Source organism: Musa acuminata, chromosome BXJ3-8 (genome assembly GCF_036884655.1).
Source record: "Musa acuminata AAA Group cultivar baxijiao chromosome BXJ3-8, Cavendish_Baxijiao_AAA, whole genome shotgun sequence".
NCBI lineage: Eukaryota > Viridiplantae > Streptophyta > Magnoliopsida > Zingiberales > Musaceae > Musa > Musa acuminata.
The window spans coordinates 44982150-45007332 of NC_088356.1; the positions used below are offsets into that span (position 1 = coordinate 44982150).

General features: G+C 36.9%; 2 protein-coding genes across 2 annotated transcripts; one reads left to right on the top strand and one right to left on the bottom strand.

Annotated features, from left to right (window-relative positions):
- Nucleotides 1-289: 289 nt before the first annotated feature.
- On the top strand, nucleotides 290-14456 carry LOC135644702 (THO complex subunit 6-like). The gene is made up of 13 exons (XM_065162534.1): nucleotides 290-590; nucleotides 1209-1240; nucleotides 1334-1444; nucleotides 3842-3918; nucleotides 4236-4281; nucleotides 5771-5831; nucleotides 7747-7800; nucleotides 7930-8010; nucleotides 9829-9868; nucleotides 11324-11433; nucleotides 12324-12434; nucleotides 13343-13459; nucleotides 13817-14456. The coding sequence occupies exons 1-13, from the start codon at nucleotides 294-296 to the stop codon at nucleotides 13910-13912; spliced, it is 1233 nt and encodes a 410-aa protein (XP_065018606.1). The 5' UTR covers nucleotides 290-293; the 3' UTR covers nucleotides 13913-14456.
- A 469-nt stretch (nucleotides 14457-14925) lies between these two features.
- On the bottom strand, nucleotides 14926-24766 carry LOC135645000 (single myb histone 4-like). Its single transcript, XM_065163019.1, has 6 exons — nucleotides 24422-24766; nucleotides 23196-23392; nucleotides 22379-22463; nucleotides 19044-19127; nucleotides 15286-15568; nucleotides 14926-15190 (listed from the first exon to the last, which is right to left on the bottom strand). The coding sequence occupies exons 1-6, from the start codon at nucleotides 24569-24571 to the stop codon at nucleotides 15159-15161; spliced, it is 831 nt and encodes a 276-aa protein (XP_065019091.1). The 5' UTR covers nucleotides 24572-24766; the 3' UTR covers nucleotides 14926-15158.
- Between the last annotated feature and the right edge of the window lie 417 nt (nucleotides 24767-25183).

A 25183-nucleotide genomic window follows, 5' to 3' on the forward strand; every position in this document is an offset into this window, starting at 1 on the left:
CTTCAATCATGTCAAAAAATTATTGATTAAACTATAATCCTAATAATTTGAAGTGAAATTAGTTATATATTAATTTGGTTGATATTAAAAAAAGAAATAGAAAAAAAAGATAAATGGGCTCCAATTGGGCATTGGCCCATAAAAGGTCTAAATTAGGCTTTAATGAGTTGTGGCCCATAAGAGGCTGCTTAAGGCTCCAGCTACTGCTTAAGAAATCACGCCAATCGAGATCCACTCTTGGACTTTCTTTGATTGGGCTTTGGCCTGTAGAGGTATATATATGGCTTGGCTCCATGAATCCCGCCCGCGAAGACTCCCGCTCGTTGGAAGAGGACGAGACGAGGAGGAGGAGGAGACCGGTGATGCCGGAAATGGCGACAGAAGGCAACGGAGGCTGCGACGCTCGGGATTGGGACGAAGAAGGCTACAGGAAGAGCATTCTGCAGGAGAGGGAGCTCCGATGTCGAACCGTCTTTAGGACCGCATTCGCACCCTCCCAAAGCCCTAACCCCGAAACCGTCGTCGTCGCCTCCAGCGATGGTGCCGTCGCTTCGTACTCCTTGGCGTCCTGCATTTCCGCTACCTCTCAGGTAATCGGTTTTATTTTTGTCATAATGGAATGTTGACGTAACCCTCAACTTGTTTGTTTCAATGCCTTACCGAAGGAGAGCTGCTGCTTGTAGCCATGCTTTAGCTAAACTCTGTAATCTTTAGTGAGCTAGCACTCGTATGCACAGATAAGTGAAGAGTACGGGCGGAAGAAAACATGAAAGAAAGATAAGGAAAGACGAGACCACTCTCCTTTGGTAGTAGAAAAGTTGCTAGAATCTTTTGTTGATGCATTTGGTATGGAGCTTATCATATGCCAATTTCAGATACTGACATTGAATTGCAGATGAAGATGCCTTGTGTTTTTTTATCTTGCAAAGGAAATGTATTTTAGTGGTCATATGCGATGTTGTGTCAAGATTTGTTCGTGATATTCTATATAACAAAGCCATGATGTCCAAACTATTTAGGGTTGGGGACATGGATATTTTCTTTGTCATGATATTCTATATGACCTTTTTTTTTTTATCTTTCATGGAGTTGGATTCTGTTTCAGAAGAATAGGCATGCTCTCATTTTAACAAGCAAGGACCGGAATTATACAACCAAATTTCTTTCCAAAATTTTGCTGACTTTGCCCCCCCTTTTCTATTTTGCAGCCTATGCATGTAGATAAGGTTGTCAATCAAAAGTAAGTATGTTGTTCTGCTCATTACATTGTGTTTTCAGAATTGGAAGAGCATTGCCTCTGTTGATCTAATTGCCGTTTACTTTCTGATGTTAGAACTCTTCCTGGTCCTTTACTGGCTGAGCCACTTTTTATCATTAAAGGGCACAAGGGCCCTGCATATGATTTGAAGTTCTATTGGCAAGGAGAGGAATGTTTACTTTTCAGGTCTGTATAATAATAATAATCCAATACCAATCACACATTTGCTTATCTATTAACATGGGTTCTGCTTTTGTTTCAAACCTGGTAATTACTTCATTCATTATTGTTTTGCACTGTTTTTTGAAAGGATCAGAATGCCTGGTTGGACATGGTATTTGCCCTTGAGATCCAATTAAACTGTATGTACTGGCTAGGCAGATCAACAATGTAGACTATGTTGGAAAACAAAAGTAAAAGGTCATGAACGTTAAGAATGTAAAAGATTTGATGTATATAAAAAGAAGGGGCTCTCTGATTTTCCTAGTCGGAGCAATTTGTCTGCATGTATTTGAAATCCATCAAACAATGTCTTAACGTATGATGATTGACAAGCAAAGGATACCATGTCAGAAGCAAGTTGACATGGCATCAGCTAGGTTCAGAGTCTAAATTTTTTACCTCTGTTCTACACTTCTTAAAATTTACCACCAATAAATAATTTTTTCCCTTCTCTCTCTCTCTCTCTCTCTCTCTCTCTCTCTCTCTCTCTCTCTCTCACATCAGGCACTATTTTCAGTTGGAGACAGTTGCAGTCTTAATGTTCCTATTGTCAGTAATATCTCGATGTTGCCAGCACTTGTTAAAACATGCTTGTAGTAACATCTTATGTTTAAGTTGCTAGTGTCGGCGGTCACAGCTGATTTTGTGTTGTTATCAACTTGTTGTTGCTATGTTAACATCACCACAGATTTCACTGTTGTTACCAGGAGTACAGTAATTCTTTGGATATAGCAATTCTAGATGCTGCAGTAGTGATTTGAGCAGTGTTGTTAACTACCTGCTTCTAAAATGCCAGCAGTAGTGGCAGCATAACTTTGATGTGTGATATAGCATACTTAAATTCCATAATGGTGTTGAACTTTATGTTTTAAATTGAATTGTTCTTGTCACGTCTCAGTACATGCTATCAAAGCTGCACTGATTTAAAAAGGATCTGTCCTGTAGGTATTGTGTCATTCAGAACCTGATAATAACTAGTCTCAGTGTGGCTATTGCAGAGATATTTTAATCTATCTCTGATGTTATCGCTTGTAAAGAATCGGTTATGGTGGTTAGAAAAGGAATTTAAGATTGAATTTGGTCAAGCAAAAAAAAGGTTAAATTGCAAGAGTTGAAAGAATTGAGGAAATGTGTCACTGTTTTTGGGGCAACAGACGAGGGTGTACACGATGATGTTCATGCGGTGGTGCTTAACATGGGAATTAGTTCTACGTTGAATATGCAAAAACAATCTCACATTTGTCTGCTGGATAAGGTTATTGCTTTGGATCCTGAGGTGGAAATCTAAGATATGAAATCAAACAAATCATGATGAAAGTGCATTGTGTTGCTTGATGGATCAATTGAAGGGAACTCTGCTAACTAAATTTTTAAAAACTACAAAATAATGCTTTAAGTGGTTAGGCATTATGGTCATACTTTTGTAGGGCCAAATCATATAACCTTTGAGTCTCACTCTCGAGGGAGTTTGGGATAGCATTTCAAAATTGTAAGAAATTTCATACTTCTTTCATCTATGTTGAGGATAACTCCATGTTTGCTATCTCTTGACTGAAACAAGATCCAGTCCCTTTTTCTTTGGCCGCTATAGGTTAGGGAGATGGGAAGAGAATTTGTGTCCGTTTGTATTTCTCAGATATTCAGGAAGCTAGCAAGTAAACCGATTTGGTTTCTGTGTTTTGGTTATGGTGTATTGGTAAAATCAGGTATTTCTAGCATTTACTGAGTCATTTTTCTCTCTCACTTGGAGGACTATACTTGTAGGATTTAAATAGGTGGTGATAGTGTGGGATGCTATTAGTTGAGGCCCATTTACGTCACCATTTCCTCCTTGTGCCTGCACACAGAAAATCATGGGAGGACTATGCATGCTCTGTTGTGATAGATCCTTGGACCAACACGAAAGAAACTACAGATCTTACAAGCAGTATTATCTTGGTACTAGTTTCTTGAGGTTCATTTATGCTTTTAATGAAGTGCACACCATCAGGTACATTTTCAAGTAATCTGAGACATGTACTAAGGAAGTGGAGAAGCAGCATGTGATGCAAATTCTCATCAACTTTCAAGTTGGTAAAAGAGAAGTGGTCAAAAATCTTTTAGATCTCCTGTGCTGCCCACTTAGATGCTTGAAGTTATTAGGACATTATTTAAAATGCAAAATGAGATTACTAAAGCAAAGGTTCTCTTTGTCTCATATGACACTATTCTTGACATTGACAAGGCATTGTACAGACAGAGATAATTATAATGACATTTGACAAATATCTAAATATGACAAATATGTGCTTGTTTTGCTGCAAATTATGGCCATTGCACTAATATATTTGGAAAATTTAGTACTTTTTCCACGTTGTGCAGTTGTGGTGATGATGGTCACTTACGGGGATGGAATTGGAAGGAACTGCTGAATTCTGACATTCATGGGGATATGCAAGGTAATGAATGTATGATAGAGCTCACCTTTTCCACTCTTCGAACTGAGTTAATACAGCTATAGGTAATAGCATTCACATTCACCAAAAGATAAATTATTATTGTCAACTTGGAAAAATGTGTCTGTGCTGCTAGTTCAGCTAAAATATTTTGATGATATACGCCTTTAAATATCTTATTAACATTATTGTATCCTTTTGTTCACCTGTGTATATGCTTCTGCATTGAACAAATGACATCACCTTCAGAGACAGTTCTCCTAGGAAATAACTGTTGCCTTCCTTTTCTTCATTTCAATTTTTTTTTAATGTTCTTTCAGGAAATTCTTTGAAGCCAATACTTGACTTGGCAAATCCTCAACATGAGTAAGCATTCCACTCTATTTCCTGTCATATTTTATTAAAAAATGTTGCCAGCTAGATGAACAATATCCTACGTACTGTTTCTGAATAACAAAAGCACATTTCCAATACTAACTATTTTTTTTAACAATTGTCATTGTGCTTTTAGCTTGAATTGTGATTTATGTGTATTTAATGTTTGAGAATGACAAGCCATGGTTGATCCTTTATCAAGGTCCGTCATACCGTACCGTACCGAAGTTTCGACCCGGGCTCAGTACGGTACGGTACCGGTATATCGGGCGGTACATCATGGCGTACCGAACAGTACACCCTGGTGTATCGACAATTTTATATTATTTTTATACTGTAGCACTGTAGCGGTACCGGATGGTTCGCGTACCGATAACCTGTCGGACCGGTACATACCGCCCGGTACGGGCGGTATGCTTTGGTATGGCAGACCCTGTCCTCTATAACTTGAGGGTTAGTGGCATGAAGCTACCAACTCTGCTTTTGGGGTAAACCTGAACATATTAATGCTTCCAGATCCAGCATTAGTAGGATCATGCATGGGACCATCCGGATTTAAGTTTAAGCTTTTCTCCAGAGGTTGTACATTGACACATTGACCAGGGACATTATAATGTAAAACTTTCTTACCTTCAGTGTGTTTTTAGCTGTTCTTATTTCATAGCTTCTTAATTTTTAACCAGACACTAATTGGTTGTGTATTTTATATGATAACATTGGCCTGTTATAGCTGACCCATTGACCTTTTAGGGCGTTGACATCTGAATCATGTAGTTATGAACTTATGATACTCTTTTATATATATATATATTCTAATTTGTGCATATTTGTGTGAATTATTTATGGTATATACCTTGATGTGTGTGTGTGTGTGTGTATATATATATACATATATATATATGTATATGTATATGTATATATATGTATACATATATATATATATGTATACATATACATATATATATATGTATACATATATATACATATATATACATATATATATATATATATGTATATATATATATATATATGTATATGTATATGTATATATATATATATATGTATATATGTTTATTCTAATTTGTGCATGTATGTATGTATGTATGTATGCATGAATTAGTTTAGGTTAGACATTCATTTACTATATGCAAATCTCCTACTATTGATATCTGTGGACTTGTGTTTTGCACATGCCTGCTCTCTCGTCAATCATCTCATGCTTTAGAGCTATCTTCTTGAAGTTTTAGTATGTATGTAACTATGTATGTATGAATTAGTTTAGGTTAGAGATTCATTTACTATATGCAAATCTCCTACTATTGATATCTGTGGACTTGTGTTTTGCACATGCCTGCTCTCTCGTCAATCATCTCGTGCTTCAGAGCTATCTTCTTGAAGTTTTAGATGGTTTTTGTTTAGTTCCTTATTATTATGTATATTTTTTTTATGAATTCAAGTTCTTACCTTTTTCCTGTTTTAGGGGTCCTTGGGGTGCTCTATCTCCAATACCTGAAAACAATGCCATTGCAATTGACGAACAGGTTATTCTTTTAAATATTTTTCTCTTGTTTGTGATCCTTTTTTCGTTTTGATGATTAGGTAAACAACCTGTTTATCTTTAGCTTTGATCATCTTTCTGACTTAGTTTTTTAGACAAGGGAGACTTCTTGTTTTTTTTTTTTTCCAGTTCTGCAAAAGCTGATGCAATTATGGCAAAGAAAAATCTCAAAGAGAAATATTTTAGGTTCTTTTTGTAGCTAAAATTAAAAGAACCTACAATCATTATGGAACAGAGTGATTTGGAGGTTAAATCACTGGTGAAAAGTAAAAAAGGGAAAGATGGTGGAGAGTGGATACTGTAGAATGATAGGAGGAGAAAAACTAGTGAGAAGGCCAAATATGGACAAAAAGATAGTTGAACTTCAGAGGAAACAAACTGTCTTTCTTGAGAGAGAAGGATCTTTTATACCTATAGCCTCATTGCATATATCTAACTAAGAACAAATAAAAGTTACATGTACATGTCTAACATAATTCCCAGGGGTAATTACAGATTATCGCTTATAATTAATTATGATTAGCATCTCGATCCCTGTACTTTAAAAAGTAACATTGGGGTCCTTATACTTACGAAAGTGAAACATTTAACTTCAATTCTCGTTATGTTGTTAATTTCATCGACGGAAAATATCGCATGTGTTGTCACGTGTAAAAAGGGCGTGAATGGAAAGGATAAAAATATAATTTCATTATCTTTTAAATTATTAATTTTATATAAACTTTTTGTCCGTCGTTCACCCACCTCACTTGCTCGCCCGTTGCACCTGTTCACTCGACACGTGCCCGTAGCAAACTCTTTGGCATCAAGGTGCGGCTGGCGAGTGAGTGTGGCGGGCGAGCAAGTGCGACAGGCAAGCGGGTTGGAAAGAGGAGACGAGTAGGAAATCAGTCAGGGCAAAAAATTTATATAAAATTAATAATTTAAAAGATAATAAAATTATTTTTTATCCTTTCCAATCATGCCCTTTTTGGACGTGACAACACGAGATTTTTTTCGTCGATGAAATTAACAACGTAAGAAGAATTGGGATTAGATATTTCACTTTCGTAAGTGTAGGGACTTCAATGCTGCTTTTTAAAATGTAAGGATCGGTATGCTAATCATAATTAACTACAAGGGGTAATCTGTAATTACCCCTAATTCCCATATGTCTAGCATATGTTTAACATAATTCCCAAATGTCTAGGGTAATTCATCCAATCATATCAACATATAGCAACCTCCAGTGCATGTATACCTGAAGGAGACTAACTAAATTTTTTATTGCAAAAATCATGATTCATGTTCTTCGGCTACAATCCTCTGACTTCTCTAGTGAACTACTTTCCTACTTGTAATCTCTCTGCACTTCCATTTCTTAACTCTTCTCATTTGTTAAAAAGTTGCACATTGGCTTCCATCAGATGAAAATCAAGTGGAGAATGTTTTCAGCAATCTTTATGCACTGTACTCTTCATGTGGTTTCTGACCACATTAGTTACCAATCCATTCATCCTTATCTGAGAACTCTATTCATGATCAACAAACCTTCAGATTGGTTCAGCTTTAGAAATTCCAATACTTAGCACTACAATGATGCCATTAAAGATTAGAATATGCTTTAGTCTGTTCTTGGCCCTCTTCTACTCTGACCAAGAATGTCTCAACTTGCCATTAGAGGAGGCCATTCCTGGGCCTGTCTGATATTACAAGAGATAGAGGTCATGTGTCTCTTCCTCAGATCAGCATTTTCATCCCTCCCCTTGGTCACTATGTACTTTGCTAACCACCCAAACAGTTACATAAACCCACTTGGTTCTTTTTTATGTTGCTTTTAACATTAAAATGTTTTACAATATGACATATCATTTATCTACTTATTCATATGTGTGTGACCAAGTCTAGTGTTTAAACAGGAAGGCTCTGTTTTTTCAGCTGCTGGTGATGCTTGTGCATACTCTTGGGATGTGGTAACCTATCTTATGTATCTTTTAATGGCAAATGTATTTTTGGATGGTTAACACGCTCAAATTATTGGTGAATTTAATATTTTGCCAGCTATGGCTGCTAAGCATCTTATGAAATCTGTTGCTACTTAGGAAACAGGAAAACAAAAAATGGTCTTCAAGGGCCATGCAGACTATTTGCATTGTATCACTGCTCGTAAATCTAGTCATCAGGTTAGTTGATGTTATTCCTTTTTCTTTGTTGGCTAACCCCCTTTTTCATTAGAGACCTGGTTAGTACTTTTGGTGGTTAAATTTGGTTAAATTTCTTTGTTTAATTTGACAGAAATTTCTTCGAAAATACCATGACTACTGCGAACAATTCTATTAACATGCCTACTGATGCTAGTAGTGGACATGGCAACATCACAATCTTACAATTTCACTAAGTTTGTTTGCATACAGTTGGATTTCAGCCATGACAATCATGATGCAATTTTCCTTTAGACATGGAACAGGGTGGGAGGGACATCGAAGTAAGGCATCATTCAGACACAAGGGGGCTAATCGAATACATTATCTGGATAAAGATAATTTTTATTATATGAAAATTATCACTCTAAAAATTTGCATGCCTTATTGGAATTTAATCAACCAGTATACCAACAGATATACAAAAGTTATAGAGAGATGTCCTTTTCCCTTGTTAACTATATATATTCATGCTTTATACCATAGTAGAATATTAAAACAATATGCTTTATATCTTAGTAAAATGCTGTTTTTATTATAGATGGGTACATATGGCAAAGTGCAAACTCATCTATTTAAAGACAAAATATGCTTGAAAGCAAGAAATGCAATTTCGTTCAGACAGGTACATTGACATTAAATACTGCACTGAGTGGTATCTAATGATTTCGCTGCAAACTGATAAATTAAGTGGTCCACATGTGGTACAGGGCATATCGCTGCTCGATCTGTGACCGGGCCATATGTTCACTTTGTTATCTACTTATTTAACATTAAACCTCATGCCCTCCTCCCCATGCCTCTTGACTCCCCTCTCTTGACTGGTGGTACTCTTCTTCTCATCCTCCACCATTGTTGTCTCCCTCCTCATGCTCCTCCTCTACGTTGCCTCCATTGATTCCTCCTCCTCCCCTCTTTGCTCTTCTTCTCAACTGCCTCCTCCCATCCTTATCCTTTTCTCTGTCGTCATTTCCTTCTCTCCTTGTCTTCCTGCTCCCCCTTTTTTGTATTGTGGGTATGCTTGAACGGATCGGACCCATACCATTCCAACCATGGAATGACCAGGCTGGTATGGGTCTGTTAACTGTGCTGCCCCTTTTTTGTATTGTGGGTATGCTTGAACAGATCGGACCCATACCATTCCAACCATGGAATGGCCAGGCTGGTATGGGTCTGTTTACTGAATTCGAAAACCTTGCTTGAAAGTACATAATATAAGTTCAATAGGTAGAATGTAGAACTGGTACCATTTAGGTGCACAAGATTATTTCACTGTCCTCAGCACCGAAAAAACAAAGTTAAGGGCATTCTGCCCAACTTAATATTTCTATTAAATTTTTAAATGAGAAGGATACTAACTAAAGAAACAAAGCACTACAGTCCCTGCTAAATATGTGCTTAGCTGCAAGTGATACATCTGTTTTGTTCTCACTCAAAACATTTTTTTTTTTCAATTGGTAGCATTCTATTAAAAAATGCTAATAATGCCTGCAAGACCTTGTCTTTTTTGTGCCAGATGAACATTTTCATCATTAAGAAAGTGGATGCCATCATGCTGAGCATGTTTATTATTATTCAACTCATGTTCATGCCTACTGTAATTTCCTCACAGTATATGTCAGATTAAGGTTCTGTGCCTCTGTCATACATTATATAACCTTTCAACTTTTTGTCTCTTGAAGCTCCAAGCATTACTATATCTCCCTACTTTATACATGTTAGTGTAATTGTTATTAGATATATTATGATGTAAATGACATCTTTTCTCTACTAATTCTTTTTTGTGTTTTTTCTCTGAAGATTATAACAGGTTCAGAGGATGGAACAACACGAATCTGGGGTGAGCTTGGAGACTTACTATCATTTTTCCTATACATTGCCATAATTTTGCATGTGTATTTACTAGTCTTTCAACATACTTTCAAGAAGACAGGACTAGTACAATGTAATGTCTAAATGTTGATAGACAGTTTCTAGCAATATATTAGATCAAATTTCTGAACTAAATTAACGAGCTACAATATCAGAACATGAAAATGTTGCTAGTCTGAGACAAGAATCCTAAAGTAGAAGCTGGGAGAAGGTTAAATTTACAAATGGTTCTGTATAATTTTCTGAAAGTTCTGATTTACTGGGTAAAATATTTCTCCTTTCTCTTTCTTGCGACCAAGAGTTCAGACAGTTTGCCTCATAAATTCCTCATAAATTATATCTGAAAAAAAAAGTCTTTTTAGCCTTGAGACTCTCAATGAATTGTAAACATATTTAGGACTCAAATGAGCCCAGTTGGTCTGAAGCTGCTCTTAGAGACAACTAGCGTTCAAGGTCATGCAGAGGGGAATTTTTAATAGGAGACTTATATTGTGTTAGGGATTTGTGTCATATTCTAGGTTACTGTTGTCTCGTTGATGTGATGATGCTGACAATTCAAAATGAGGTCTGCTTCTTTGCATTGATCAGTGGTATGACAAACATGCACTGCAGATTATATTGTGGTACCTAATATTTTTATAAGAAATCTTTTAAGATTTTTTTGTTATTTCTTTTCCTGTAGTTATAATGTCTGCTATCTGTTGCTTCAGGTTTTATCTTTATTTTCTTGTCAAATTTACTTTTAAAACGGATGTTTTTTTGCTTCAGGAGTTAGCCTCTCACAGTTTCAAGTAAAAATTTCTTCCATTGGTAAATAATATACATTAAAAGAAAAGAAAAAATAGGGAAAGGGTGGAAATTGATTCATTTGATTATTTGATAGGCTCTACAATTCACAAAAAAGGTCTAGTTCTATCTCACTTGAACTGGCTTCTTTGGACTCACGGAAATATATTTTTTGATTAAAATCTACAAAACATTCCATTGTAAAGACAAACTGGAACTGTGACAAAACATTTTGAATTTTTGAGAACTGTATGCGATCAGGAAGTTGAGAAAGTTATCAAAATCTTCATGCCCTCAAAGTATGTGATTAACTCAGTAGACTGAAAGGGCCTGTGAAAAGCTAAAGCAGAATGGTGAAATCAGAGAAGATGACAAAGATTGAGTGGTTGATTTCATAGGGGTTAAGTTGCCTTCCATCACTAGTTTTTGTATCTTAATGATTGGCATTCTGTTCACCATCTCAGTTCAATTATGGAGATTAGGATGAGGAAAAGCTTACCTTTTGCAGTATTTTGTACCCTTTGCTATTATATGATTTGAGATATGTGATATATATTCGTACATGTTCTCTATATTTTGCATGATTATGTACGTATGTGATTTTCTGATGTGTATAGCTCAAAATGACATATTTTAGATTGTAGAAGTGGAATTTGCACACAAGTTATACGTCCAGAGAAGAACTTTAAGTCTAAGGTGTCTTCATGGGTCAGCTGTGTTGCCACTGATACAAGTGAAAGTTGGCTGGTATTATCTTTTTTTGTACTGAGTACCAAATACTTTCAGTTTTCATTGTTACTTTCAGTAGAAGTTAGTTTTCATTTTTATTTTGAAATAGCAGGGATATGATATATATATATATATATATATATATATATATATATATATATATATATCATGACAAAATATGTTATTATCTTTTATGATAAATAATAATTAACTAGCACCCTAACCTGTTCACTATGGAAGAGATTATTGCAAGAACTTATGAAATATAAATTAATTAATATTATGTTTAATTTCATTAAATATAATTTAATAATTAATACAAACAACATAATATTATATCTAATCATATATTTATCCAATCTATAATCAAAAGTTTCGACATTCAACCAGTATATAGTACAGATTCAAGAAGTAATTCATAATATCCATGTTTATAAGTGATATGTACCTTAATATGTTCTGAAGTACTCAGACAGTCAGACTAGTCCCATTGTTTGATGGGATGCTACAAAAGTTTTGACGTGACCATGTTCATAGGTGTACCTCTGAGCCACCAGGCTCCACATCAATCAGAGCCTCAAACACTGGTTTGCCATTTTTTCTCTTTGGAAAACCAATGTCAAAACAAACTTCTAGATTTAAATGATATATCAGGATAATCTTAGCTATATCGTAATGCAGGACATAATGATTTTTTAATAAATTATTAGTACTGCTAGTGGATACACTGTGTTGCTTCTTCCTGGAATTTGCTGCAACAGTGTACATGTGACCCTTATGCAGATAATCTTTATTCGCATCAAAGTAGTACATGATATGCATCTTGGTTTACTTCTGAACTATACTGCATTCTTTTATTTTTGAATGACAAAAATCAATATGATATTCTAATCAATTTTGCTTTTCAGGCTTGTGGTACTAGTACTGGGTTATCAGTTTGGAGTCTGCTATCTAGTGAATGCATTTTCAGCATAAATAGTCATTCCCCGGTGCAAGATTTACTGTTTGATGATCACCAAGTAAGTTCATGCAATTATCAAAGCATGCTCAGACTTACACATCTAGGCATGCCATATTTTGATGTTCCCATTTATGTTTTGGAATTCCTTGATGCGAGGGAATGTCTGTGTTTTTATATGCCATACCCAGTTTTGACATACTTTCACTTTTTCCTTGAAGCAAGAATTTTTATTTGGAAAGACATTTCTTTCAATTGTTATTGTTGATTTAATTGAATGGATTATTTAGGTAGATCATATTCAGCTTATCCTATTAATTTGTTGGATTGGTGAAGTTTTTCCAATCATAAAAATTCTTTTATGATTGGAAGGTACTCTTAAGTAGTTTACTAGCTCCATTTCGAACTGCTCCGCTAGTTGTTCACCAAAAGTTTCTTCCTTTACGTGTGATAATCATACAATAATTGTGCATTAAACTGTAGCATCACAAAAATCAATGGTGGTAGTCGTGTTACAGATTTTTATGATCTTTGTTCAACTTTCATGTTTGATACAGAAAAACATAGTGCATAAGAAAATCTACACGTGAATTCTGTTGCCTTTTTCATCAAGTCTCATTCTTTATTCTGTAACTACATCAGAGTTCTTTTTTATTTTATTTGCATTGAATTACAAATCCACAATGATGATGGTTTGTCCAATAAATTTTAAACTGAAAATCGGTTTAAATGTGCATTCTGCAACTGTAATTGCAGAATTTGATCAAAATTTGATTAAGTTTAACTTGAAAAGTAACAGAATAGTTTTATTTTTTTTACCGACAGGAAGACGACCTGTCAGTATTCAGATAAGATAGCCGAGAATACATGCAACTTTCATATATCAATTATGTGAAGTCATAGCTTCTAATAAGTTTTTGATTGATGAACTTGTAATTGGTTTCTGTTTTTGGCCCTTCAACCATTCAGATCCTGGCTGTGGGATCGGAGCCTGTGCTCACTCGTTTCAGCATCAATGGAGCTGCACTTTCACAAATAAAATGTGCACCTCAGTCGGCATTTTCCGTATCCCTTCACCCTTCTGGAGTATGTTTCTTTTCTTTTCAATTATTTATCCCAAAGAATTATACCATGTCATACTCATTCTTTTCCCAAAGGAGATAAATTTACTTAGTAGATGAGTACCAAAAACACCCTTAGCATCTGAAGATATCAATTTACAAAACTCAAAAATGAAAGCTTTCGTTCCACAAAAACATGGACTTGGTGCCCCTGGAGAAAATGCTACATAGTTACAGCATTGTCGATAGTCCTTGCAAAAAAAAAAATGTCATGCTCCTTGATATTGTCCTTTGTCATTGTAACTTTGTAACCACAACCAAGCTGCATGCCCTCTACCAATTGCTGTTGTGTTTACATACCCTCTTCCTACTTGGTATTCAGGTTATAGCGATTGGTGGCTATGGCGCACTGGTGGACGTCTTATCACAATACGGGAGCCATCTGTGCACGTTTTGCTGTGCAGGCTTGGATACATGACAGAAGGTATTATTGGTTTGTTGCACCGAGTTCCAATTCATGCTTCAGAGAGTGAAAAGCCTTCCCCCGACTTCTCCAAGGATCCTTTGTATGGGATCTTTTCTCCAGATCTTCTCGTGGTGTACCATCTTCATACACTCTGCACGGGATTTTTCTCTCGAGCATGGAGACCTGTAATAGAGTTTGACCATGTTGATCCAAGTTTCAGACGAATGGGTCAGTACCTGAATCCGTACAGTAGTGTTGCTAGAACTGCCCCTTACTGTGTGCTCCGAGCATCAGGATGAATAATACTTTGTGGGGAGGGTTTTCTTTTCTGGCCATGCCAAGGAATGTGGATTAAACAGCTATTTAGTAGGTACGGTCATTCAGATAGGCTGTGATTTTGGCATTTGTGATTCGATGCGAATGCTGTAATTGGCTGACTGTGGCTCTTTGCCAAGGCCGAGTCCTCTTCTTTTCGCATTGATGCTGGGTGCTTGGTGATCAAGGGTACACTTAAGGAAAGGTGCAAGAAGCATTCCTTGCCATACCGTGTCATACATGAACTCTTCTTCGGCTTTGTGGTACATCTTAGTAACATTGTAGCTAATGACATCACCATATCAAACATTCCTAACAGTAGTCATGGCTTCGGGGAAATATACCATATACTAGAATAAAATAACACGAGGATGGCACATTCCTTTAGCTTCAAACGAAATATTTTAACCCGCAACACTACTTCGTGGTAATACTATAATAAAAAATGGATATGGGTTTATATGGAAAGATGAGAAAAAATAATTTAAATGATTTAAATGACTTATAGACATTAAAAGTAACTGTATATTAGTAAATTAATTAAAAATATAACTATTTATAGATTTTATTTAAGTATAACTAATTATAAATTTTAATCTCAATAAAAAAAAATCATTTGACCGATCCCTAATAGAGATTTTACTGCCCTGTTATTATTGTTGGGGAAGGCAGTCCCCGTCACACTCCTTGAACTAAAGAAATACCAAAAGTTCACTAAACCACATGTGCGATCAGCTGCTCGTTAACACAAACATCATCTTCTGACAGTAATCAGACCAAACGAGTGATCATATATACACAAATTCCCAACTACTCAAGATTGGGTCTCCTAACCGACGTGGCAGCACAGGGGCATAAAATCCAGGCTTTGCAAAAATCTGGTCTAACAAGCCAACGAGGAAGATATCCTAAAGATACCATCGGCGGCTCTCTCTCATGCAGCTCAAGCAATAGTGACAATTTCACCCCGTGCACCTGTAACATCAGGTAACCAATTAAGCATTTAAGGAGAAAAAGATGGACCCTTAGATAAATTAAAGCATAAAGGGATCAGTCATATATCCAATTACATCTCTCAAAAATCTCTTTCGCTAGTAGCAACAGTGAATCCGTCTCTTCAGCCATCTTTGAGATCTTCTCTGCCTCCTTCACTGCTTCAGAAGCCAAGAATGATTTGGCTTCTGAGTCGGCTATTTTGTAAGCAGCGGTTATTGCTGCTTCCTTCATTGGATCTATGGAGTTTGCCGGCCCAGAGGTCTGAGGTACCCGAGCACGACTTGCAAGTTCTTTTTGTTTCGGGGTTGGAGTTTTTGTTGCAAAGCAGGATTCTTTGAGCCTGTACCCCTTTTGGACCTACATTTTGTGCTTGCATGACATGAAAAGCCAGCTTAATTGCATCTAAAGAACACAATTTTTATGGGTTCATGCAGCAACAATTTTGTTTTCCCACCTTACAACAACATAATTTCTGAGCAAAATAAAAGCAAAAGATGTGCTACAAAAAAAAAAACAGATCTATTCTTGGAGACCACCCGATAGCTAATCCATCCACTAAAGAGAACAAAAAGGTCTTAAGCCCGCTGCTTATCTAGAAAGCATGGTCAACAATCTTTGAGGGTGAGTAATAGTCTTCCTAAAAATAGTAACTAATAACTAAGGACCAAAACGAAAAGACTAAAGCTAGTTAACCACGCTACTCTCATGTCCCCTAAACTTTTTCAAACCTCAATAGGGATACCATAAGGCCCCACACTCTTAATTATTTTCATCTTCTTTAATGCGTCTTTTACTTCATTAGCTCCTATTTTACGAACAAATATATGATTATTAAATTTACCACTATTATTTATCATTAAATATAAGTCCTATGTGGAATATTCATTAAATATTTTTTTAAAATACTTTTTTTCATCCTTCCTTAATCTTATTATCATTAACAAGTATTATTTGATCTTCATCTTTAATGCATCTAATATTACCAATATCCTTACACTTACTTTCCCTAGCCTTAGCAATTCGACATATATCTTTTTTCATCGTCTTTAATACCTAATTTATAACAAAAATTATCATAAGCTTTTTTATCTTGCCATATTAGCCGCTTTTTTAACCTCTTTTAGATCCTTTATATATTTTAATTTTTCTCATATTTACAATTTTGTCAATCTTTAAAACATGATCTTTTAGTAAAAATTGCTTTTTAAACTTCCTCGCACCACCACTAACTCTCTCTTATTGTTACACTTCTATCTTTAGTTTTACTAAGAATCTCCTATGTTAAATTCCTAATCTTATAAAACATTATATTCCAAATAATATTAATATTATCCTCATCTAAGTTCCAAATTGTCTCTCTTTCCATCTTATTCTTAAAATTGTCTACATTATCATCCTTAAAATTCCACCATCTAGTCCTAGTAAATTTTTATTCTATCTTTTCTTCTTCCATTTTCTATAGTAAATATCTAATACCATCAACCTATATTGATTCGTCAAACTTTCGCTAAGTTGCCAAATCCAAAATCATACACCATATTCATTTCTCTCCCCATAACCCAATCCCCAATGCACCTCTTTATATTCACCATATGTTTTCCCTACATGGCCATTCACATCTTCTTTAATTATAAGTTTTTCGATTGTAGGAATTCCTTAAATGATATCATCTAAGCTTTCACAAAATTCTCTTTTGATTTGATCATCCAATCAGACTTGAGGGGCATAAGCACTAATAACATTCAAAACATCTTGTCCTTTCACAAATTTTAGAACTATATTTCTATCTCTAAATCTTTTTACATCTACAACAATGTTCTTAAGATCCTTATTAACAACTATTCCTATACCATTTCCATATTTAACCTTTTTAGTATATCAAATTTTAAATCCAGTACTATCAATCTTTCTAAATTTTTCCTTTCACCCATTTAGTCTCTTATAAGCAAATAATATTTATTCTTTTTCTGTTCATAGTATCTACCAATTCTAATCCCTTTTCTTAAAGTGTTCCTATATTTCAAGATGTAACCTAACCCTCTATTCTTGGACTAGCTTCTTTAATCCTATTGGTCCAAAACAATGAGAGAACCCTTGTTTGCTTGGCACCACATCTAGGCGCCGATGTGATGGGCTGCTTCTAAGCAACCTCGTAGCCCACCGTTTGCAATTCGGGAGACCTAAGCGGTGAAAGTGCCTCGCATCACTTTCGGGTGGCGACCTGCCTCTATATTGAAATCAATTAAGCTCCATTTTCATAAGATCGAACAATTTTACGCTAGTTACTAGTGATCTAACGTAACCCTCCACCTTTTTTATCCAGGCTTGGGGTCGGCATTGGCAGTGTTCAAGTGGATTTTAGACTATATCAGATTATTACAAGGAAAAGCTGCCTAAGAACAAAGATCATGGATTTTGCTAAAAATTCAATTTGAATGCTATTGTTGATTTAAGAAAAATGTTAAAATACCATCAATTATCCTCATGAAAAAAATGTGCAACAATTTCTTATCCTAGAACTCCAGTGTCAATTATCATATGACCTTAGGTTCTTTTTTCCATCAAACAAACTATTAAGAATCTATGCAACCCAATTTGAGGCAAATTGTCAAATATTGATCTAATTAGTGTAGTAAAGTTCATTGACAACCATTAGCGTGATTCACCATTAGCGATGATCAAATTATTAGATTACTGATTATCAAACCTAGAAATAGCATTTTATACAAGTACTTATCATGAAGTACCAATAATTAATAACTCAAAGCTAATTGTGCCATTAGTGTGCCTAGTTATGAGGCTAGATGCGTACAATATGGTAGTAAGACACAACGTACAAGTACTTGGTGAAAATAATTAAACAAAAATGTAAAAGTGTATGTAACTATAATTCACTTATGTTTAGCTTTATTATCGAAGTTATTAGTGTTATGTATTGTGACATACAATAACCAAAGATCGCGAAAAGGAAATGAAGGAAAACTATAGAGAAATAGAATACCAGCAAGGGAAAAGGAAAATACTGGACAGATAGAGTGGCACTAAGAAAGCAGACAAAAACAAAATATAAAAGTAACTACATGTCAAAACCAAATTTGTTTGATAACATATTGGCTTTTAATTTTTCTTCAAAAAAAATTATTTTATTGTTTCAGAAATGTAACATGAGCTGTTGCATCATTATTGATCTCACAGTTAGCTTTAAAGAGAAAACTAAATATCTCAGAGGCATGCCTTTTAAGCATCTGTTTTATGGCTGCTGTTCAGTTATGTGCCCCTTGTTGCCACTCATTAGTCAGAAACAGGGGAAGGAATCTAGTTTTATCAGCTGGACTCTGAAATGAACAATTTTATGAGCTGGACCTAGTTTAAGTGCCACACCTAATCAAAGTGGGCTAAGCGTGCAATGTACCCAGATATTGACACCAAGCATCAAGTGCTCATAGTTGTTTGTCCACCATATATGAATCTGCAACCCCATATGTGGCTACCCTCTTTAGACTAACCACAATTAAATGTCACAAAAATGTTGGACTCTACTCAAAATGCATATAATATGAAAACAAAACAAAGACATGTTTTCTCACTTCAGTTGCCTCAAAAAACAACCATTAGCCCCTTCCTCAATCATAACTCACTGAAATAAATGCAAGGAAGAATCCATATATAAATATTCATTAAATCATATTTGATTTGAAATTTAAAAACATTAAATTCATCACAAGAACCACTTAACTTGCATTGCGAATATAAATGATGATCAAAATAACAGTCCAACTATGATATATAGAACATCAACCAATCAAATGGTTAGATTGCAACAACTGTTTACCTTTTCTATTTTATTTTGTGTAACAAGCCGCCTTAACTTTGAACTAAGCAACCTCCTAAAATTTTGTGGCACCTCATGCCTTTGCTGCATAAAATATCCAATAAGTCAACAGAGTTTTAACAAACATACCAACAGGAAGGAATCAAGGATGGGAATTTACTATTGAAACAATATAACCATAGAAAATTTTCAACAACAAGGTGTTGCACCAAGTGCAGTTCTACAACCAGCACTGATCAGATACCAGTGCAAATACTTACCCTGTATATCACCAAGAAACTAATTACGTGAGTGAAGTGATGAAAATCAAAGTGCCCATAGGATTGTTGGGTCAAGAATACAAGATATATTTGTGTGTACTGTGCTTTGAACAAAAAAGAACTACCTGTCATATGAAGTCTACAACACATGAAGATGAAATAAAATGAGTAATATAGCAAGGCACCCTAATCATAATATGTAAGCACAGATACAAATAGACAACATAAGTTCCCTTCCAATCTTTAAACTTTCAAAACTTGAATATATCGGTTTATTTATTCTACAGCATACAGTAAGTTGATCGTAACAAGTATTTTCTTAATAGATTGCAAAGAAAAATATAATAAATGCAAATGCTATTCTAGTATGTTTGTCTTCCAGATCGGATGCATCTTAAGTTGACACATAGTAATTGTGGCAGAACAAACATTTCTAAGTTGTCTATTGCAGGCCCCACATCTGATATTTATATGATTACTGTGAGAGATATAAGATCATCTGTAACAAACATTTTAAAGACTTGCAATTATAGGAATAACTACCCGTACATCTCATGCAGTTATATGATAAAGTTTTAAATTCAGTATCGTGGTCAATATGTTTGTCTTGGTCATGCTTATCACAAAAAAGTTGGTCCAAACACATTGATATACTCCATAAGTAGAAGTTAATATATGGTTTCCCATTCTCCCACTAACTATTTACTTTTTTTTTTTTCCTTTCAAGGAAAACGAAAAGGGTAGATGAAATAGAGCTGAATTACGCTAGGGCACATGGAGAATCCAAATTGGAGATGAACACCTGTAAACATGATAACTAACATTTAAAAACCTAGAAATCAAATTTTGGGAAATTTAATGACCCTTTTTGTATGTTTAAAAAATATGTGGATCGTGCAAAAGGCAGATATGCATTAAACCAAGGTCTGCAATACCGAATGATACCCGTCCGTACCGGACGGCAAGATCTGCCGTACCGAAGCGTATCGTCCGTATCGGGCGGTACGTACCGGTCCGACAGGTTACCGGTACGCGGACCGCCGAGTACCACTACAATGCTACAGTACTATACTATAGCACTGCTACAGTATGAAAAAATAAAATAAAAAAAAATATTCGGTACACCAGGGCGTACCACTCGATACGCCCTGATATACCGCTCGGTATGCCCTGATGTACCGCCCGATACATCAGTACTGTACCGTACCGAACCCCGGTTGAAACGCCGGTACGGTATGGTACAACGAACCTTGCCGGGCGGTACATACCGGTCCGTCAGTAGATACGGGCGGTACATACCCGTACCAGGCAGTACATACCCGTACCAGGCAGTACATACCAATCCGTCAACAATATAGACTGATACACGGACCGCTCGCTACCGAGCGGTACCATCAATTGAGGCATTATCGTCGTCGATTGAAGCTTTATCGTTGACGGTGAAGCTTTATCGTCGACGATGACTGAGGGAGAAGAAAGAAGAGGGAGAAGGGGAAGAAAGAAATAGCAAAAAAAAGGGAGAACCTAGAGATTGTCGCTCTCTGCTCGTCTGTCAGCGACTTCTCATTCGCGCACGGGAGAAGAGGCATCGGCGTCGCGGGGCGGAGAGAGGTGAAGATTTTTTTTTTCTTCTCTTCTCAAGCGATGTTGCCTGTAAATTTTTTTTTTAATCTGCGACATCACCCGAGAAAGGAGGCGATGTCGCAATTTTTTTGTTTAATCTACGACGTCGCCTAAGCAATGTCACCCAAGAAGGGAGGCGATGTCGCCTCGGGCGACGCCGCATTTTTTTTTAATCTACGACGTCGCCCAAGAAGGGAGGCAACGTCGTAAATTTTTTTTTTATCTACAACGTCGCCCGAGAAGAGAGGCGACATCGCCCCACATATAGGTAAACTGAGTGGCATGGTATGCAATTTCGAATGGTACCGCCTGATACAGGCGATACGTACCGGTTCGACGGCATACCGGTACGCGGACCGCCCGCTACTGGACGGACCGTGCTACAGTGCTACAGTAAGAGGAAATAGCTCGGTAAGCCCTGGTGTACCATTCGGTACGCCGATACGGTACCACACCGAGCCAACCTTGAAACACCGATACGGTACAGTATTGCATACCTTACTGAGTGGTTTACCTATATATATACATACATATATAATTTATAATTTTATATATATATACCGAGCGGTATACCGAAACAAACCGCTCAGTATACAGTACGAAATTTCAATCCTTGCATTAAACTTTGTTAAAGACGATTTCAATTAAAGATGTGGTCTAAAAGACACGGCTAATGTGATGCTGTTATGAAATTCATTGCATAAATATCATGGCAAACCTAACAAACTCCAAAGCAAAGTTCGTAATTTTGTACCGAACCGGAGTTTCGAGCTTTGCTTGATATGATACGATACGGGCGTACCGAGCGGTACGCCAAGGTATACCTCTCGGTATATATATATATATATATATATAAAATAAAAGGAGGCGTATGCTGCCTCGGTGACGTTGCCTCCTTTTTCTTCTCATATGCAACGTTCGACAAAGACATCGAAGGCCACGGACGTCTCCGGCCTACGCTATGTTCTTGCAGTCTTCTCCTCATTTGCGGAGTTCGATGAAGACATCGAAGGTCGCAGACGTCTTCGGCCTTCGGCGAAAAACGCGGTGAAGAAGAAGCCGAGTTATCGCCTCTCCGTTACCTCCTGGATCGGGATCGTCGAGGGAGGGAGGCGCCGGGTTGGGAAGCGTCGAGGTTCTCCTGATTCTCCCTCTTCTTCGAATGCCTTCTCCCTCTTCTCCCTTGACGCTTCTTCTTCCCTCGCCGCAACCAAGTTGATACCACCCAGTAGCGAGCAATCCGCGTACCAATCTACTAGCAGACCGGTATGTACCGCTCGATATGGGCAGTATCATTCGAAATTAAAATCCTTGCTCCAGAGATTATCACACAAATATCTGAAATAAGGTGGTGCATGGATCTTCAATACTTACAAAGCAAAAGGAACAAAACATCATGGATGATACTTTGACTAATATGACAATGATGGATTACAACTACAAAGGACAAACCTCTATGAAACTACAAATAACACCAATTTCTGATCCATTGGATTCTTTCATCGATGCAAGTGCCTCAATTATCATGGTAGCATACCTGATATACAAAAATTGCATCACAACGTAAGAACAAATACTTCCATGCCACATACAAAGTGCTGAAGATCACTAATGCATGCATAATCACAATTTAAAACGACAATATTTGATGGCTGGAAGTCATCTTAAATACAGAAAAAAGAGGAAACATCAGAACTATATAGAAGCTATAACAGACTGATTACATCCAGACAATCAGAAAATAAAGAAGCTATAACAATACAGTTTCTCCACCATCAGATATTAGTTGCAAAATCAGTTCACGGCTACAGAATACATTACATCTAAAGAAGGAAAAATAAAAAAGGAAAAGAAGAACACAAACAAACACTCATTGTCTCCATAGTTGGGAATTTTGATACAGTAGCATTCAGGCATACATAAGGTGTCTATATCTCAAATGTAATAAGAAATTCACATTGCAGCACCATCATGACTAGTTGGTATTGTAGCATCTGAAATCCTATCACAACTGTGACTATCTTCCTGTTATAAGTGACATACTAATTCAAAAAGACCAAAAAAATGCATCTTCCAAGTTGACCTATGAATTCATAAAATTAACTCATGATTCATCTTCTAATTCGTAGCAAAGTGCAAACCTCATACTTCCAAAAGATACTGTCTTGTTATAATTAAAGCAATAATTTTGATGTCATCCTTGTTTAGTTCCAGGAAGAGAACACTGGATCAAAATGAAAAAGAAAAAGTCAAATAGAAGATTATCCACCTAGGAGGAGTTTTTGACTCTTGTAAGCTTTTTGTAGGATCTGCAATTACAGGTGCTGCATCTTTATGTGGGGCAGAGACAACAAGGCTCTTAGAGCTAGAAAGTGGAATGGCTGGAAGACTCTTTGCCTTTAGTGTCCTTATCTTTTCCCTGGAACCATGGCCACCAGCACTAATGCTCATATTCCTCCATTTGTCCTGAATGTGTTAAGTTAATTAATTGAATAACAACAACATAATCAACATAAGCAGGAAAACAGGCAGAAACTAAGGAAAATGTGGTTATCTAAACGAAACTTAGGAGGTAAACTAAACATTATCGTGAAGAAGAGGAATTCCCCTGGTAATATGCAATGGGTAGTACTAATTAAGGATAAAAATGAAGAAACAAAATCAAACATAGATTAGATATGTCCAAAAGGGACCTAACGCGTTGGTAAGGCAAGGTGAGCCAATTTTGATTAAAGCTAATAGTACATGCCTTGGAAGGTGAGGAAGACTTGATGAGAAAAAATGGTGAATCACTTTGTGCCTCTTGAATCATCTAATAATAATGCTTTAAAGGGAGCTCAATGGCCAGAAAGCATCCATTCATCTGAACTCAATAATTGGGGAAAGCAGCATCTTATTGTCAGTCTTCGAAAGCAATATAACTAGAAATAACTTTCTAGATCTAGAACTATCCAAAGCCAAATTCAGAACTACACATGGATCGATAAAAAAATGTGGAGACCTAAAATCGATCACTTGATCAGAACTTCAAAGCCACATGTATTTCCACCAACCTCACTAGAAGAAATCCTAGTTGCAGCATTTAGAGGCAATATCCATTACAGATGCAAACATACACCCCTGGCATTGGATTGTAGAAAAGAATGCAATAACATGACTGAAAAGTTGGTTTGTGAACCTTTTCGCTCCTGGTAAGCATATGAAAAAGAAAACAACTTGATTCATGTAGTGATGCGAAGAAGAAACAGTTACCAACTTAATCCTCCCTCCCAACTCTTTCGTAGCTATATCTCAACTTCAGCATTACCACTATCAAATTCCACTTCCAAAACGAGAAAAGGTGAAAAAAAGGAATCGTAAACAACACCGATTCCTCACATGGTCTCTACCAAGAAACCGACAGACGACGAAAGAAAAAAGCTAACTAAAGCGCACAACCCTAAACGACTGAGACGGTGCTGGACTAGAAGGGGGGGGGGGGAGAGGGGGGAGGACCTTGAGATCGATGTTCGAGCGGGTGGCGAGACAGCGGCTGAACTCGGGGTCCTTCTGGATGGTCCGCCATTTCCCGGCGCCGTGCTTTTCCACCCCCGCGCGCAGCGCCTCCTCCTCCTCCGCTGTCCACTTCTGCTTCGGAGCTCCCATCGCGACCCCTCCTCCTCTTGCTTCCTCTTCCTCCTCCTCCTCCTCTTGCTTCCTCTCCTCACAACTCTCTTCCCCCGCTCCTCGCTTCTTCCTCTTTCTGTCTCCGAATCAAACCCCAATTCTTCCTCTTCTCCTCCTCGAAACGAAACAGAGGAAAGAAGCAGCGTTTAGTTATTATGCTATTTTAATACCAATATATTATAATTACTGAACCTTTTTAAAACGGCGGGACCCACCGTAGCCAGACGAAATATAATTGGACGAAAGGTACGCGTCCTGTTTTTCGACGACAACACTCCACATAGAACAGCGTCTTATCATTGGAGTTCAATGCGGGTCCCACAAAGCTTCGCCATCTTAGCCCCATTGGCAAAGAGTCCGTCTCCTGGCTGGTGCCTTGGAGCGATACAGGTTGTTATCTGAACCCTGTCGAGTCGGCGGGGCTCGTGCAAATGGACGGCCGAGATCTGAGGAAAGCAACAACAGACCGGTGGGTCCGATTCCGTAGACTCATGCCAGGTGGAATCCGTTTCATCGGACGGTTTGATAGTAGAATTGCACATTTCTTATCAAAGACGAATCGGAGCGGATCCTTGATATCAACGCAGGTCT

What these genes read in the sequence shown, in the direction of transcription:
- LOC135644702 (XM_065162534.1), top strand. Translation starts at nt 294, where the DNA reads ATGAATCCCGCCCGCGAAGACTCCCGCTCGTTGGAAGAGGACGAGACG. An exon ending in GAGGAATGTTTACTTTTCAG is followed by an intron (nt 1,445 to 3,841) that starts GTCTGTATAATA and finishes CACGTTGTGCAG; the next exon opens with TTGTGGTGATGATGGTCACT. An exon ending in TACTGTTTGATGATCACCAA is followed by an intron (nt 12,435 to 13,342) that starts GTAAGTTCATGC and finishes TCAACCATTCAG; the next exon opens with ATCCTGGCTGTGGGATCGGA.
- LOC135645000 (XM_065163019.1), bottom strand. Translation starts at nt 24,571, where the DNA reads ATGGGAGCTCCGAAGCAGAAGTGGACAGCGGAGGAGGAGGAGGCGCTG. An exon ending in TTATTTGTAGTTTCATAGAG is followed by an intron (nt 19,128 to 22,378) that starts GTTTGTCCTTTG and finishes TATTTTATGCAG; the next exon opens with CAAAGGCATGAGGTGCCACA. An exon ending in GAAAGAGATTTTTGAGAGAT is followed by an intron (nt 15,191 to 15,285) that starts GTAATTGGATAT and finishes CTGATGTTACAG; the next exon opens with GTGCACGGGGTGAAATTGTC.